This window comes from Maylandia zebra, linkage group LG11 (genome assembly GCF_041146795.1).
Source record: "Maylandia zebra isolate NMK-2024a linkage group LG11, Mzebra_GT3a, whole genome shotgun sequence".
In the NCBI taxonomy this organism is placed as follows: Eukaryota; Metazoa; Chordata; class Actinopteri; order Cichliformes; family Cichlidae; genus Maylandia; species Maylandia zebra.
In genome coordinates this window covers 22696196-22713675 of record NC_135177.1, presented here as the reverse complement: position 1 = coordinate 22713675, position 17480 = coordinate 22696196, and the positions used below count along the sequence as shown (strand labels likewise).

Below are 17480 nucleotides of genomic sequence, written 5' to 3'. Positions count from 1 at the left end.
TAGACTTACACTGTAAAAATATAAACTGAATGCTTTAAACTCCTAGAAGCAGCAATCTAGACTTTTCTTTCGATAACATGAAACATTAAAAGGAAAAAGGGTTGTGACTATTTTTCTAATGCATCATGTTTGATGTTATAACAAACTGACAAGTACAGCTAGAAGATACATCCAATAATCCAAGAATATATTTAAGTACGCATGGCATGTAAGCCTACCCGAGGATGGTGTGATGGGTGTAATGGGTGTGGCAATGATTCCATTGGCATTGAGTGCTGCCATCTGCTGCATCTGTACGGCGGCAACTGTTGCCACAGGAGACAAGTACGCTGACTGGGCAACCAGGGCCTGCTGTTGGACAAGCTGTGGACAAGGAAGGAAGCAGAGACAGGAAGGAGATGGAGATGGAGAGGTAAAAGAGAGGAGGGAGAAAGAGGGGAGAAAAAGTGAGGGTGAGAGAAAACAAAGACACAGTTAAATGGGTATGGGAAAAAGAGAGAGAGTGGGAGAAAAAGGGGAAAGAAAAATGAGAGGAAGGGGCAGGGAGAGGGAGTGATGGAGGAACAGATGAATAGAGATCTAATTACAAGGCCATTATGTCCCGAGTCAGTGGGTTAATGGTTGTGTGTTGCGGGAAAGCTAATGCCAGATGACGTATGTTCTGTTGTGTGGGTAATAACATTAGCCTGAATTAGACCACTGATAGCCTCTTCAAACTTATTACATCCTTTCATAAGCACAGCACTCCCCTTACAAACTTGGTGCATGCATGTGCAGCACAGCGAATGTTTACGTGTGTCTGTGCTTGCCTGTGCGTTGACCGCCTGCGTGTAGGCATTGTAGGCGGGGAAATTGAGGGTCATGGGGCTGAAGATGCCGAGTTGGGAGGCCACCTGCTGCATCCTCCTCAACCCCCGCTCCTTCTCTGTGTCTGCAAACTTCACCACCAGACTGGACGACGCCCCCTGCGAGGACAGAGGTGAAGACAGAATTAAGTTTCAATTGCAAGTAATTTTCGGTGTTAATGGGCCCAGGCTTCGTGTTGATTCATTCATTTCCTCTATCCAGTTAATCCTTTATGAGTCTCGTGGGACTCACGCTTATCCCGGCACAATGAGCAGTGCAGGGCCAAAGCAAATACATTTACATTACATTATTACCTACAAAAAATGCAAACTCTCCCCTGCGGTTCACTGTATAAGCCTTTAGAAGTACATACACATATTTGGTTGTGTCTGTTTGTTTTATGCGTATGGATTTTATCCTTTGCGATCATGTGCATGCTGCTTACAGGCATTGTGCGGCTCCCGTGCAAGCTGTTGATGGCAGCTTGGGCTTCGGCATGTCCTTGGAATTTCACAAACGCGCACCCTGTAACAAACAGTCATTGAATTAAAAATAAAAATGGCACTGCATGAAATGAAGCACTTTGTGGTATTATATTTGAGTGCATTTTACCTTTGCTGGTGCCATCAGGCCCTCTCAAGACAGTACACTCATCTATGCTGCCAAAGGGCTCAAACAGCCTTCTGACGTCCTCATCGCTTTGCTGCTTTCCCAGCATGCCCACAAATAACTTCCTGTCCTCTGAGAGGCCAAGGATGTGTGGAGGAAAGGGAAGAAAATGTTATGAATTCAATGTTATATTCCCAATGCTGGCGACATGGCTGGTATAGAGTAAAGGCTGTCTTCAGTAAAAGAAAAAAAACAATCTTTTTATGGCAGATTCAATTTATGTCCACCAGGTTGCAGTATTGACCACAGAGACCATAAACCAGGAAAGTGGCATGAAAAGAGTGTGATCTGAATGTGTATGTATGTGTGCGTATTTATAGAAAGCAACTTGCCAGGCACCCCGCTGACTACTTTCCATCTCTATCTGATCCAACTTGACACCTACCCTTCTATCTGGCAAACAAGGACATCTGTACACTGTGAGGACCTTTTGGCCAGTCTTCACAACGTCAAAGGTTTATTACAGGCTTGATTTTACAGTTCTGGTTAGAGTGATTTAGATTTGGATTGGATGGTTACGTTTACAGTAAGGGGAATGCATTATGTCATTATGTCACATAGACAGAAAGACATAATGCAGGAGTACGTGTTTGGATGTTTAAGCGTGTTTCTCACCGCCTCTGCCCTCGCTGTCAGCTGGTTTCACCTGGATTGGCCGATTCATCTGAGGGACAAGCAAGCAGGAATACGGATGGTCAACATAAACAAGCCTCTCCTGGACATATTTGTTTTCTAAGACTGACTTCACTTTCATTACATTTTAGGTAACATATTTTACTCAAACATTAATTGGTATTTTGTAAATCAGCAGGTATCCATCAAAGAAATTTTGACTTTCCACCAGAGTAAAATCAATATTTTGAACCTTTTTTTTTTTTTTTAAAGGCGGGTTTAATTTACTTTAGCAAAAAAAATCATTTTTGTTCACCAACTGGGCAGCAATACCAGGAAAATGCACAAAAATCTCTTAAACAACATAACCCAGACTCATTACTGTAACTATATGCTGAATATTCACACCTGTGTACATAACCAAGGTCTGATATTGAGTCAGGGAAAACATCGGTTTTTGTGGCATGTTTTGAAATCCAGACAAGCATCAAGTGTAATGACAAATCAGACACAAATACTAATATTGTTGTAAAAGTAAAGATGAATAGACTGTAGCTGATATTTTTATGTGGCTCCTGTGTGTATCCAAGTGGGATTTATTTTTAGCAGCAGATAAATGAATGTTAGCAGGTAACAGGTGTATCTGAACTCTGTCCGAGGCTGGTTGATCCCTGCCAAACGCACACAGTCTTACTACCTATGATTTCTCACTCTCTCTCTCTCTCTCTCTTTCAGCCTCTCTGTCTCACACACGCATGCAGGAGTACAGAGGAGGATTGAGAAGTGACGAGATTAAGAATGCAGGCCAGCTGATCAGGATTACTGAAGAACTACGGATTAGATGAGGGACAAGAGGAGGTTGAGATACGGCGACGAGGCGGGGGAGGCAAGGGAGAGAGAGAGATTTTGTAGTGGGGTGAAATGACAAGTGTGTAACAGGACCAGGCGCAGTCAGCTAAAAATAAAAGGATGTTGAACGAGAGACAGAAAGAGAGAGACCTGGGGGACCCTGCCTAACTTCGACCGACTGAAAGGGCAGGTGGAAGGCCAAGAGGAACCTGGGGAATGAATGGAAAGGCTGGAAAAAGAAGTAGTACATGAAGAGCGAGAAAGAGAGACCGAGTGTGGGAGGATGAAAGCAGAGCTGCCCCTGAGAGGATGATTCAAAAAGAATAGAAAGAGAAATAGGGGATGGAGGGAGGGCGGGAGGGAGGAGCTGGGCGTGATTCAGTCGTGACTTGCTCTATCTTTAAAAAATGTCACGACTACACCCATCCACTGCCATGAATGCTAATGCACGCGTGCAAACACACGTTCTCCATGTCTCCCCCTATTCGTTCGCTATTTAGAGAAAGAAACACAGGTCTGACGCACACACACACGTAGAAGCACACATAGGCACAAAAACATACTAAACACACACAGTGCTTAGTCATAGCACTGAGGCAATGAGGCACAGTGTTAATGCCAGGGGAATGGGCTGGGGGAGGAGGAAGAGGAGGAGAGCTGCAGAATGATGGCGGTGAAAAGAGGAAAGCAAGAAGAGAAGCAGGGGGGTGGAAGGAAGGGAGGAGGGCAAAGCCGCAAAGACATAGAAGACAATTCTAGTTTCAAAATAACTTCTAAAAGTTTGAAATAAATAATGTTAAAGAAATCATGTACTTATGTCTCACTGCCAGTCAATATGTGATATTTCCTTTAAAATAGGTACTTTATGTCTATGAGGAGTTACTGAAAGATGGGAATAAAAACACAGGAAGAGAAAAGGAGGGCAGAGAGACGGAGGATCAGAGCTGCAGAATGAAGGTGATGAAAAGAAGGAAACAAGAAGAGAAAAAAGAAGGCTGGATCAAAAGGAGGGATGGAGGTAGGAGACGAGGCTAAAGGAGATATGAGCCAGTGAAGTGACATCTAAATATACAGCAAGAAAACACGCTCATCAAGTACAGTTTCACATTTTGCAAAATAAATTCACAATGAGTTCTAAAACTATTTATTATTAATTATATACTTTTTTGATTGTAAGCAAAAGATTAATCAAAATAGAACAAATAAAGAACATAGAGCAAAAAACAAAAGGTATTGAATAAAAAGGAACGGAATGGATCTCACCAAAAAGCTCTTATCTGTGGGTACATTACTCTAAAAAGTGGAGGAATATAATCTTCATTCATATGCAGAGATTTGCTGTTTGTTCTTTAACACATTAATAATAATAATAGTAATGAGGAAATTATAATAATAGTATTATATTATTATATATAGGTCTCAGAAAGGATCCATGTATATATTAATACCTCCCTGCCAATCAAAATAGGATTTTAAGCTCAATAATATGTAGTTTACAGCTATAGTTATTGAAAGACGGTGATAAAAACAGAGGAAGAAAAAAAGATGGGAAGAGACAGAGAGGAGGAAGACAGAAGTACGGTGGAAGAAAGCGAGGAAGGGGAGAGAAAGAATGGGGAGAGGTCCCAGTGGGGTGTTAAGGCAATGTAATGAAGCTGGTAATTGAAGAGAGGGAAGAGCAGCGAGAGACTGATCCATACATTTGATTAATCAGCTCTTAGCTGTCACCACAAAGCTATTGATCTAAGACAAGGCCATCACACACACACACACACACACACACACACACACACACACACACACACACACACACACACACACACACACACACACACACACACACACAAACATGGGCACACAAGGGGTGTGCAAAGGAAGGAATGATATGTACTTTTAACCCCACACTTTTATCGACTCAAGCTGTCAGCATCATCATAACCTTATGGAAAATACACATAAACTTCCCCCTAAACTAAGCTGTAGTGCCTCTTCACCTCACTGTGCAATACCTTTTGTGCAATACTTTTGTAAATAGTCAACAGTGCAATAGACCTCAATACTTGAAATGTGCAATTCACTTGTATTTTTATTTTTTATTCCTATTTATTCTATTTATCCCCTTCGTATATTTTATTTATATTGTCTCTGTATTATATATATGTGTGTGTGTGTGTGTGTGTATATATATATATATAATATTCTGTAACTCTGTAACTTCTGTCGGTGCTGTGCTTTTTTGGAAATCGAATTTCCCAGAGGAACCCACCCGAGGGATTAATAAAGTTCTATCTTATCTATCTTATCTTATCTTATCTTATCTGACCGTCTTCCATAACCTTGAATCCATCCATCCATCCATCCATCCATCCATAACCTTGCATCCATCCATCCATCCATCCATCCATCCATCCATCCATCCATCCATCCATCCATCCATCCATCCATCCATCCATCCATCATAATCCTAGCCCTGCTCAGGGTGCTTTTGCTGTCCATCTAAGTTGCCATCCATCTTGTGATACAAACTCATTGATCAGCTCCGTCTTGTCCATTGATTTCGGATTGTGTTGTAGAGCAGGCTGATTGTAGCAGGATCTACATCCACTGACCCTTTCCCTATCCCTCTAGCCATCCATCACTTCTTCCATTTGTTCATTCATTAGGCCTATTCAAGCTCATCCTTGAAACAGACTGAACAGAAACACCTCCTGATTTCAAACTAAGGCCTTTGAATCAAAGCTTATCAAAGCATCTGTGCGAGTGTGCGTGCGTGTGTGTGTGTGTGTGAACTTTAATAGAACCATATAATATGAATCCCACATGATGTACTGCAAAGGATGAGAGGAAGAATCAGAAGAGATGAGGAAAAGCAGCAGGTGAAAGGTGCAGTCGGCCGGCATAAAGACACAATAGCACTGGAAAATTGGCATAGCAACGAGATCGTTGTCATGGCAATCATATGACGGCACACTGGGTAGGTAAACAAGAACGCTGGTTGCCAAGGGCGACTCCTGTGCTCTTTGAGTAAACAAAGAATTTGTGCTGGAGGAGCGTTTGCTGGCTTTAACATCACACATTTTTCCTGCCTTGTAAAATAATAAGAGAAAGATGAGCATTTATCATAAGGACATAACACACAGAATATCATGAAACCCTCAGAATCGGCTGATTTGTAAAATAACTTCAGTATATTTAATGAAGCCCTACATGAAAACGCTTCAAAATTTTCATGTAGATGTACAAAGGGGTGGGTCAAAATTTGGTGCTTTTTTTAAGTCACCTTATTTTTACCAGCATTTTTTAAAGCAGGATAAGTAAAAAAGGAGGTAGCCACATGAACTTTTCAGGGCTGAAATTCACATTTAAGCTCATTCAAAGACAGCAAGAAAATCAATTTTACACCCACTCAAAGTGTCTCAATCTAAAACAATCTAGACTAAATTCTTCCCACCTTTGCGCCATTGGTATAGGATATATAACAAAAGCAAAAGTGCACTTTAATGTCGCTGATAGTGAGTAGCAAAAAACCCCCAAAAAACGGTACCCTGGATGCTTAATCTGTTTTCACAGAAAATCACATCTGTGAGCCACATCTCCACGTGCGATAGGTGGCTTGTCAAAAAAATACCATCTAAAAGGTTTCCTGTTTACCTACATTTAAATATGAGGCTCATTTTCTAACTGTGATTTCTTCTGACACAGGAGAATCATGGCTATCATATGCTCCAAACCGCTTTGATGGTTAAGCCTTAAAATAAAAATACCACTAAAATTAGATTTTGGCGTTTGTATGCAAAGTTATCACATGTAAAAGGTCTGCCTTTTACCTACATTTTCATACCAGACATTTTTTAAAATGTAAATTCTTCTTTCCCCTGTTCAGCGTCCCTCTAACACATCCTCTTATCGTAGCATCATAGAGAGAAAAATGAGCCCTGAGTAAATGTAAATATATATGAGCAATAAGATGAGAATAATGGAGAGATAAAGGCAGTCTTAATAAGTAAGGGTGAGGGATTGAATCTACATTGTAGTAATTAAAATTCCCTTGAGCCCCAGTGAAAAATTCAAACATAGTATAGCCCCCGCTAGTCATTCACACTGTATTTCTGTCTCCTTTACTCCAGCACTCATGAACAGCCACATGCTCCTTTCGAGTCGAATTATCCTCTAATTACTCACGTTCCAATTAGGGCTTAATTAACAGTAACCATCTGCAAACACGTACAAGGAGCTGGCTTCATACTGGAGCGTGGTTTGATCCGTCCTGCTGCATACTAAGAAGCCCTCCCTGAGAGGCAGAGTTTCTATATCTCGGAGGAAAGTGAATTCATATGTGAGGCCACGCATGAGGGTGAGATATGTGATATACGATGGTGTGCGTGTGAGGCACATCCACACACACAAACGCACACATGCACGATCATGTACGGCATGCAAACACAGCCCATTTGCATGCTGAGGTGACAACACACGCACACACATACACTGACACACAGTATCCACTACAGTTTTCCCCCTTCTCAGAGCATCCGCCCTTTGGCACACACCGAAGCAAACACATACTACACACATACTGTTAATCTTACTCCCTGCAGTAATGCAGAGAGGATTGTGCCAGGATTAGGGGATATTAAATCCTTGGATTATCCAATCAAATCGTATTCTCCCCCCCTCCCCCACCTACACAAAATCAGTGGAATAAACCATTGCACAGTGTTATGAGGGAAGGGGGTAGTGTGTGCATGTAAATGTGAGCGCACAAACACTATTCGGGACATGGATTAAACGACGGCGCTGAATCAATGTTATCATTTTGTTCTTTTGACCCTTTTTTGTCATTAAATCGCAAGAAGAAACAAATGTTATCACAAACAGTAATATAAAACTGATTACAGAGCACAGAATCACAACATTCAATCGTGAGCGTGCGCGTGTGTGTGCATGTGTGTTTGTCCACCCTTCCCCCCTTTCAATCTCTCTCTGGAGCACTCCATCCACACAATTTCAGATGTCTATTTTCCAGAGTGCACAAGAAAGGAAAACTATTTTTACCCCTTCTCCACGATCTAGCATTATTTCTCTCCCTCTTCCTCTCGCCTATCCTCAATTCCCCCTGACTCTCAGCTCCATAATCCCTTCATACCCCATGACGTAGCCATCACGGCGTTTTTTTTTTTATCTTTCTTTTTCTTCTTTCTTACCATTACGTCTTACTTTCTTACTCTCTCCATGAATTTTAGTAAACCCATCCTCATCATCAGCATGCAAAAAACTAAGCTAGGCACAACTGTTTCTAACTGTGAATATTATAAAATATTTTAGACTAATCCACATGACTGATTTATACGACTCTACCTTTATTCTGGACTCAACAAAGTTGAGGGCACATTGTAAGTCTGATTAAACAAATTAATTGTAAAATTAAGGACAATTGATGGTGATCACGCAGGCATTTTAAGCTAGAATGCAAATTTTGAATTTTAAACATTTTTAAAGAGAGAAGCATCAATAATTCAGTGAGCGTAAATTATTTTGCAGTTATTTTGGCAAATGATTAACTACTTCATTTTTTTTTTTTTAAATCCATGGTTTCAACATCTAGTGGCCTAATGTTAAAGGCACCAAATAACTATATTTTGTATCTCTCCTGAATCTATTTATTAACAAAAAAATACAAAGAGGATGTGTAGTTATAGAAAAACATGCTGAAAATAATTAAATGATAACGGATAATTTGAGTAAAACAATTCCAATTGTCCAAGAACAAAAGCAATTGTTTTGTTCTTTTCTTATTTGCTGTTCTTTCATCTTTTGCTCACAGCGGTGCACATATTTCTCTAAAACACCAAACTTGCTCTCAGAAAAGACTGCGGCAGGTTTAGCTCAGCTAAAGTCAAGATGAAAGGAAGAGCGACTTTGATTACCAAGAGTAGTGAAACCAATTCAGCTGTTTGGAAACCCTTTGGTTTCGAGGAGTCTGAACTAGAAAATGCAATTTTCGTTATGTTTCAAAAGTGAAGTTAACTTATTAAGCCATGGTGATCTAAATAGTGACCAACAAATCTTGGAGATAATTGATCTGAAATTCAGGAGCGGAACGACACCCGTTACAGTTCCCTTGCTGTCATAAATCTATAAATGCCACGTCCCCCCCCCCCCCCCCCCCCCCCCCCCCCCCCTCTTTTCACAGATATCAGAGGGCTTAGCCGGGCCCACACGCTGCTCCGGACCCTCACTGAGGCCTTGTAATTCATCTATCATCTTTGCTATTCTTTTTCTTCTTCATAACCTGCTTCCATCGAGGTCTGGACTGATCAAGTGTGGAATTATGGTGATCTGCATATTTGATTTTTGCAAAGATTTGATGCCCTTTGCCCTTCCTGACACATCCCTCCTCATTTTTCCAGACTTGGGACCAACACAAAGCATAGATTGACTTGTGGGCCCCTTTTTTTCATTTACCTTCAGTTTTGCGGTCCTTGCTAATGAATTGTGATTCTAATTTTTGTCATAATCAAGCCCTAATTTTAAGTGATATTAAAATACTCCATGCTAACCAAGTTTTCACTTTTCCGAGGAAAATCATCAGGACTGTGACAAAAATTCTACTTGCTGTAATAGTCTTAAAATATTTTACTGTTACTCAACAGTGAAAGATGGTCCAAAATGTAAGGAAATCGCATAGACATCAGCTTCGCTTTCACTACATGTGGCCGGTTATGGTTCCATGCATAGCCACCCCGGGGTGTCACATGTAGGATATGGTAAATGTGACACCCTGGCTCACACCTCTCATTCACAGCTGGATGAAGACACTGAAACGCGAGAAACAGATACAGTGAGCGCTGAGGTGGAGCAGCTCGGCAGCACAGCTCCACCCCACCTCGTCTCTCTATCACACCACGTTAGGCTTTGCATCCCTCAGGTTACCTAGCAACCTGGCATCTCAGCTCAGCTCCGTTGCCTGGTAACGGGGGCCTGCAACCACAATACAAGCTCCTGAGCGGCCCATCCCCCTGCTCTCATCCCTCCTCCCTCTGTCTCTCCCTCATTCTCTTCTTCACACCTGAGAAGTCCGCCCTCCTTCTTCTCCACTCAATACTCTGTGTGGCAGTTAACCCTTCACCAGCCTCTCGGATTAGCAACATATTCTCTTTTCTTTCTCGTTCTCTTTTTCTCTTTATCAGGCTCCATAGTAATGACACCAAACCATCCATAAAGCAGAACTAACTACCCTGTTGATCCCTATAATATTATATGCTGTTTTTGTCAAACCCCAATGAGAACATTCTGCATGCAGCAGTGGAGCACTCACTGAAATTTGATCCTCTGGATTTAGTCCAACATAATCCAACAGCACTATAGCGGATAACTGCTAGACCTATGCACTTGGACCTTCTTTCTATTTTAGGGAGTGTAAGTCTTTTGAGAAACGAACGGCTGAATTAAAAAGGCTGCTCAGAGCCATAGAAATTCATGATTGCAAAAATCTCATATTCACTGAGATTACATTCAACACGGAGCCAGCGACACGTTCTTGAATGCTCAGATAGTTACAGCATGAGGCAGGATCCCAGAAAATTAAAGCAAGAAAAACATGTAAATGACTTGTGTGTTCACATAACAGCCTAACAGAACTAAAAACACCACACTGACTGGTGATGATTTAGCTTTTTTGCATGTCACAGGAATAAAATAGATGTATGAAATTGTTTTTTTTAAACTTCTCTTTCTTGGAAAACAATTCATAGTTTACACTTTAAATTTTAAAAGGTATACCGCTTTAGCCTTTTTTCACTTTATCGCTTGTATAACAAATCTCTTTAATTCATATTCTTCTTTTACAACGTTTCAAACTTTTTATATGAAAAATAAAGTTGTGTGGGGCCATTAATAATCCCATAATAGTTTTTCATTTATTTCATTATTTTAAGTGTTTCTCCACAAAATATTTTAAATAGTCTTTTTGAAAGATGTAATGGAAACATGTAACAAAGTAGTAATAAAGGGAAACCATCCAATCCTGACCCAAAAACTTGAAACAAAACTAAAATTTGCTGTTGCTCACACTATTACTATTAATATTTTGTGTTAAAGTGATACTAGCATAGTGTAATGCACATTTTATTCAAATATACTTTTTTTCTCAGTTAACTAACTGTAACTGACTAAATAAATATCATTTTATTGGTACAGGAAACTTGAGTGAAATTACAAAAACAAATTTAAAATGTATTCCTCCATAAAATATAATTATATAATAAATAATTCCACTGAGTCATAGTCGTTGCTAAAATAGCTCGGTTGCTTCGGGGTAAATAGAGAAAGGATTTTACTCATTTTGATTAAATAATGTTGATAGAATTTAACATAAGCAGTGTATAACCCTGAAGGTTACATTTCAAGCTAATCCAAACCTATATTTTTCTAAATGTAAAATGTTCTAAATTCCCTCTATATTCTTCATTCTTCAGTGAATTTTTTTTTACATGCTGAAGAGTCTGTGGAACGACCCTCAACGGGATCACTTTTCATTAAAGCCATAAAAAAGCTTGATAAAAGGTCATTTTAAATTTACTTTCTGGGACATTTTTGAAAGAACAAAAGGTTTCCAGCTTTGAGAAATAAAAAAAACAGAGCCTTTTTTATATATAAGAATTTAAATGCCCTCCCCACCTTGTATAAATGAATTTATTATACAAAGAACTCACTGCGAGGTGCCTCTAGGCAAAACCACGTTTGGACAAACTGTGCTATCAGTGAACAGAAGTAAATATTGGAATAGCTTACCAGTTATAACAAAGGAACATTCTACATGTTCCACAAAGGCTTATAGCAAACCAGAACTGTGATCATATTTAATTTAGTATGATTGTATTTTATGTATTTGTCTTTTGTTTGTGTTCTTTGTTTTGTGTCTATATGGTATCTGAATAGTGTGCAGCTTCATATGATGTGGTCCAGGGACTGTATGTAAATGAGTAGTTTACTAAAATGTGGCTTGTTTATATTTATATGAAGGCACAGCTCTATCTCAGGCCTGGCTAAAGCAGGTGACTAAGAAATATCTTATAATCAACAAGTTACTACTGCAGTACTTTTAAAAGTCAGTCAACCAACTAGTATTTCATGGCTGTTGTTTTTTTTTTTTTGCACATATACATTTTTGGATTCCCTAAAGAGATTTCAGCTAGAACCAAAGTGAAATCACCAGCATGGTAATAAAATAATTTTTGTTAACTACTTTTGTTAATTGGAATTTAATCTACTCAATCTACAAAGACATTTTTGTCTGACCTCAAATTGTCAGAAACAGCAGAAAAAAGCATAGATTTCTGTTAAATAAGGCACAACAGCCTCATTTTCACACCACATTTACTAACAGCGCGTATCCAAAAATCTGTGTGTAAATCATGTGTATGAACATATCACACACAAATCAGTGTTTTATCAATATTTTCATAGCGGAATTTGTTCATACTTTATGAACAATTTTTAAGTGCCTTAGACCAGGCTGTCACAGGAAATTAGTTAAGTAATTCAATTCAGTTTTATTTATATAGCACTAAATCACAACCACGGTCGCTGAACTAAAAGCAAAACCCGGAGCCCAGTTTTCTCTGTCTCCCGTATGAGGCTTGTTGTCCTGTTCCCATTGTTTTCTGTTGTTGAACGCAGCATTATTAAGTGTGGTGATTTACGTTTGTGTAATGTGGTCACTTAAAGCTCCAGTATTGCCCTGTGGTCAGAGGAAAATGGCCATTATTCAGATACGAAGTTGGAGTGTGGCTAGAGGGGGGACCTCAGAGCGGAGGTCATACCCCAGGTGCAACCAAAGTCCTGTCATCCCCTTGCCTGCCTAATCACATACACACATATTCAGACACACACCAGTGGCCCCCTCTGACAGATGTCTCTGTTTAAATTGACAGAAGTGCGCCCTGACTCCCTCCCACTCCTCCACCACCCAGAAAAAGCCCTTTCTTCTGCACACCACCCGCCTGCCCCTTCCTCCACGCTCATTATGGGAAACTCTTGTCTTGTTTCCTCCTTCTCTCTAACCCGAACTCCTCTACTCCTCCCCTGTCTCACCCTTCCCCCCTCCCCGTCTATACACCCCTATTCATGCCAAACCTCTTCACGGCCCTCCTCCACTCCGCTTAACCTCCCCTTTCATTCACACAAATTCACACATTCATTCACCCCCCCCGGCATGGTCCTGTTCTATACGTCCGCCTCAGTATAGACACATAAATATTACATGCTGAGACACCATGTCTGGATTGCAAGCTGTAGCTTTGAGAAAGACAGCCTCACATGGACATGGACAAAATAAAAGATGCCAACTCATGCCAAAGCATGCCATGCCATGAAAATCTATGCAAGACGGAGTGTTAGGAAGAGTAAATTAATTCAAGTAAAAAAAAAAGGGGTGATCACTGATGAAAGCCCGATCCAAGAACAAATGCTGAGATCTGCTAAGGTCACCGCATTTAAGTGATCCTCGCATACTCTGATTTCTGACAATTGTTTTCTACTCTGAAATGCATTTGTTTTATTCAAATGGGAAAGATAATCCTCTTGTAAGCTTGCAATAATCAGTCAAATTTATTTCCAGTTTCTATCTGCATTAACGTGGAACATCTATCTTATTTTGTAAAGGTTTCTGCTCACTAAAGAGGTTTTGGCCTTCCCCCCAAGCAAAGTCTTTTTTTAAGTGGAGGGAATTTACTCAAGTATAAATTTATTATGCCTGCAAACCTGAATTGGATGAGTGGAAGAAAACAGATGGATGGATGGATAAATATATTTTTCTATATGCACCTTTAATATATTGCCTTGACACATCATGCTTACTTGCATAGCCGCCCTAAAGGGCCACTTTCAGCCAGGAAAAAACAGTTCTCTATTTTAAATATGAGGATTTTAGTGTCAGTGGGCAGTTTACAATAAGCCAATGTGTGAACCCAAGATTTAAATAGCTACAAAAAAGCTGTGCTTGTGCAAGTTTTGAAGCAAACTTCACAAAATTACAACTCAGGTCTTTTCATTCAGTGAACGTGGACACAAGGCTGTGACAAAGCTGTCTGGCTTTACAAAGCAGATGGTGTGTGATATGGACTCAACTTTACTGCTACTTTAGAGTTCAGCATCTGAGAGACACACGGCCTGGTAATCATCCATCCACACAAATATCATTTTACAAACAGGCCAACACATGAAGGTCCTTCTGTGTTTATTTTGTTCAGGTAGTACTTATGAGGACCAAAATCTGTTTACACTGGTAAATCACAGAAAGCAGCCTCTATAGCCATGTGCCAATGATTTTCATTAGCAGAGCCTAAGATTAGAACATTTATTGCTTATGGTTGTGTGGTTTTATTTTAGGTATTATTTCTTTTTTATGCTGACATTAAAGTCTGTGTGTAAGCTCATAGGCAAAAATAATACTAATAATAACAATACTGTGACATAAAACGAAACCACCAGAATCTTAAAAACGACCATACATATTTCATACCACCCAGCACTAGCTTAAGGTTAAGGTAAGTCTCTAGGAAATGAATGTAAGTCATTGTAATGTCCTCTGGAGTCATGTATAAACAACAGTGTGTGTTGGAGTATGTGTGCATGTGTGTGTATGTGTGTTAGGTCTTAAAGAGGCAGGCGCTCTCCAGGGTCAGGTTTTTATTAGGCTATGATGAGATTCTGCCTCATTTTTGTTGTGAAATATGAGGCAGGCACTTTTTCTCTGCCCATGTTTCATGCAAAAATGTACCCACATGCACACTTACAAACACACACACACACACACACACACACACATGCATGCACAGAGCAAAGACTTTTGTTTTAAACAAACAAGCCAAATCCCTCCCCTCACAAACACCCTTCTGCTCTGCATATCCCCTCTGCATCACTCTCTCCAGCTCCTCCTCTTTTTGTCTACTTCTTGTACACACACACACACACACACACACACACACACACACACACACACACACACACACACACACACACACACACACACACACACAATTTTACACCTGTCCCTCTACTCCCTTCCCATCCCACACACAGCGAGGATAAAAATAGAGAAACAGCACGAGGGAGGGGGTAAGCGATACACATCACAAACCCCATCAGGAGGGGAGAGATAGAGGGAGAGGAGGGAGAGACAGAGAGGAAATATAGAAAGAGAGAGAGAAACTGAGAAAGAGAGAGATTTGGGGTCTGTTCTAAATTGAAAGTGTAGCAGTAAGCAGTGAAGGGGAATAGTAAACAGTGCTGCTGACCACATAAATATGCTAAATTAGCCTACAAAGTCGCCCTAGTGGATAATTGCTCATCATAGCTTTGCCCCACAGGGAGGCTGTCTGCCAAGCATCTTAGATTCCACATGGAAACACACACAGGACGTACACAACATGGACACATTCTAAGTGGATCTGATAAACATCAACTAAAAGTAGTGGTTGATGTATACCTGAAGAGATCGCATCTATCTTCCCAGGCACACTACTGACATACTTAAAGGGAAAAGCGATTATTTATGGTGATATTTCCAATGTTGGTTCTTTTTCTTGGGCTGCCCTTAAAAGAATGAAGTGACACTAATTATTAAGAAGAGGCTGCTGTTTCTGCACCGTCTAACCATCTGTGTCTGATCTCATCAATACTATACATACACAGGATGTTGTGGAAGTCAGTTCAGTTTCCACGGTTTTGATTTTTGATTTGACTTAATAAAATGCTTAGCAGCTATAGACGTGTTTCCAGGATCAAGCCTTAACCCTGAAAATACTGTAGTTAAATTTACACCATCAAACAGCATATTGCTTATAACCCTGCCAGTGTCATTATGACTGACACCTGACAAACCATGTTTTTGTTCTGTATTTCTCCACAACATAAGTTTAGGGGTGCCAGCGAGAGCTTAGACCTCACAGAATTAGTAAAATCCCAACACTTTTCCAAGATCCAGCATTAACTCTAAAACAACCAGCGATGCACCGGTGCATCGTGCTGTTCACATCAGTTCTCTGTTGTTCTGATTTCCAGCTCATGCATGACGCAGCAGCACACTGTTTGTTAGTGTGAGACCTAATGTGGGGAATGGGGGAAAGTAACAGCAAAGCGTTCAGAGTTTGGAGGGATTTCACACTGCTACACTAACAGATTTTCTTTGTGTGTTTGAAAAAGTTTTTTTCTTTTACTTCACTGCTAACTTTGATGAAGTGAGTCAACATTTACAGTCTTGGACTGTTCTTTTGTTGAGAAAAAAATGTTTAAGTATAGCCTGATGTTATTTTATGAATAAAGGAAGGATTCCTAGTCTCTTCCTCACAGTGAGGATTACAGCTTATTAATTTAAGGCTGGTATCGGATCAGTGCTCATTATCAGTAGAAACCGAAAGCCAAGGTAACTGTGTCATATCGGAAATGAAAAAAGCTGGATCAGTGCTCAGTGTCAGACTAAATGTATTTAATCAATATCACCACTACAAACTTTTATTCTACTTTTTATTCTACTCCTCTGTAGTATCTCTTTTGTTAAGTACTGGTGGTGCTTCTTCTGGCTTTATAATAATTCATTAGACATTCAGTGTGTCACAGAAAGTACATCGTGTATGTGTGTGTGTGTGTGTGTGAGAGAGAGAGAGAGAGAGAGCTTCAGTTTGGCTCTAATCAAAAAACAGGGAGCAGAGTGCTGCCTTGAGAGCAGTGAAGCATGACAACACACACCTGGTAAGCTGCTTATCTTATCACACTTTAATTTCACCTACATTGAGATCTGCGGATGTCGGCGTGACCAAACAGATGTGTGTGTGTGTGTGTGTGTGTGTGTGTGTGTGTGTGTGGTGTGTGGGTGTGTGTGTGTGTGTGTATGTGTGTGTGGGTGTGTGCAAGCAGGTAGACGTATGTGTGTGTACAAACAGTTGTGTTTGAAGTAGCACAAAGATGAAGGGAGCGATAAACACAAAGAGAAGAGAGCGTGCAGATTAAATGGAGAGAGAGATATCGACAACAAAGAACAAAAGAAGCAGATAAGAGGAGAGATATGGGAGGAAATACAGCAGCAGTAGGGCTGCAGAGAGATAGAGCGATAGATGGAGAGCAGAGGGAGATACGAGGTTAAAATCTAGCCAGGCTGGGAGGGAAGTGTGGCCTGATGAACAGCGACAGAGGGAGGGAGAGATGCATGAGGGATTAGGATGAAACAAGGATACTCTAAATTTGATGTTTGCATGAGCACGAGTGTGCCTGTGTGTATGACAGTGTCTTTTACCGGTGTACGTGTAAGCAAACTATGACTGAGCTGTGTGTCTGTTAGTGTCTCCAATGAATGTACAAGAAATACAAGCTTTTTAACTTACATAAAAAACTGTCAAAAATGAAAGAAAAGATGTGAGAAAAAAATTATATAACCAGGCAACAAATCAACATGTCAAACTAATTATACTGTAGAAATATTCTGACTGCAGGCATAATTATTATTA

The 17480-nt window shown here is 40.2% G+C and overlaps 1 protein-coding gene across 4 annotated transcripts in view; it reads right to left on the bottom strand.

Annotated features, from left to right (window-relative positions):
* Window positions 1–17480, bottom strand: part of LOC101467528 (CUGBP Elav-like family member 3) — a 33385-nt gene that overhangs the window by 6817 nt on the left and 9088 nt on the right. For all 4 annotated transcript variants that reach the window (XR_190936.4, XM_076890022.1, XM_004541227.4 and 1 more), the window contains 5 exons: window positions 2131–2179; window positions 1459–1587; window positions 1292–1371; window positions 810–965; window positions 219–363 (listed from right to left, as the gene is read on the bottom strand). Coding sequence is in view for 3 of the 4 variants with exons in the window: in XM_076890022.1 (XP_076746137.1) it covers window positions 219–363; window positions 810–965; window positions 1292–1371; window positions 1459–1587; window positions 2131–2179 (559 nt within the window). In the remaining variant the exon portion in view is untranslated. The remainder of the gene's footprint in view (window positions 1–218; window positions 364–809; window positions 966–1291; window positions 1372–1458; window positions 1588–2130; window positions 2180–17480) is intronic.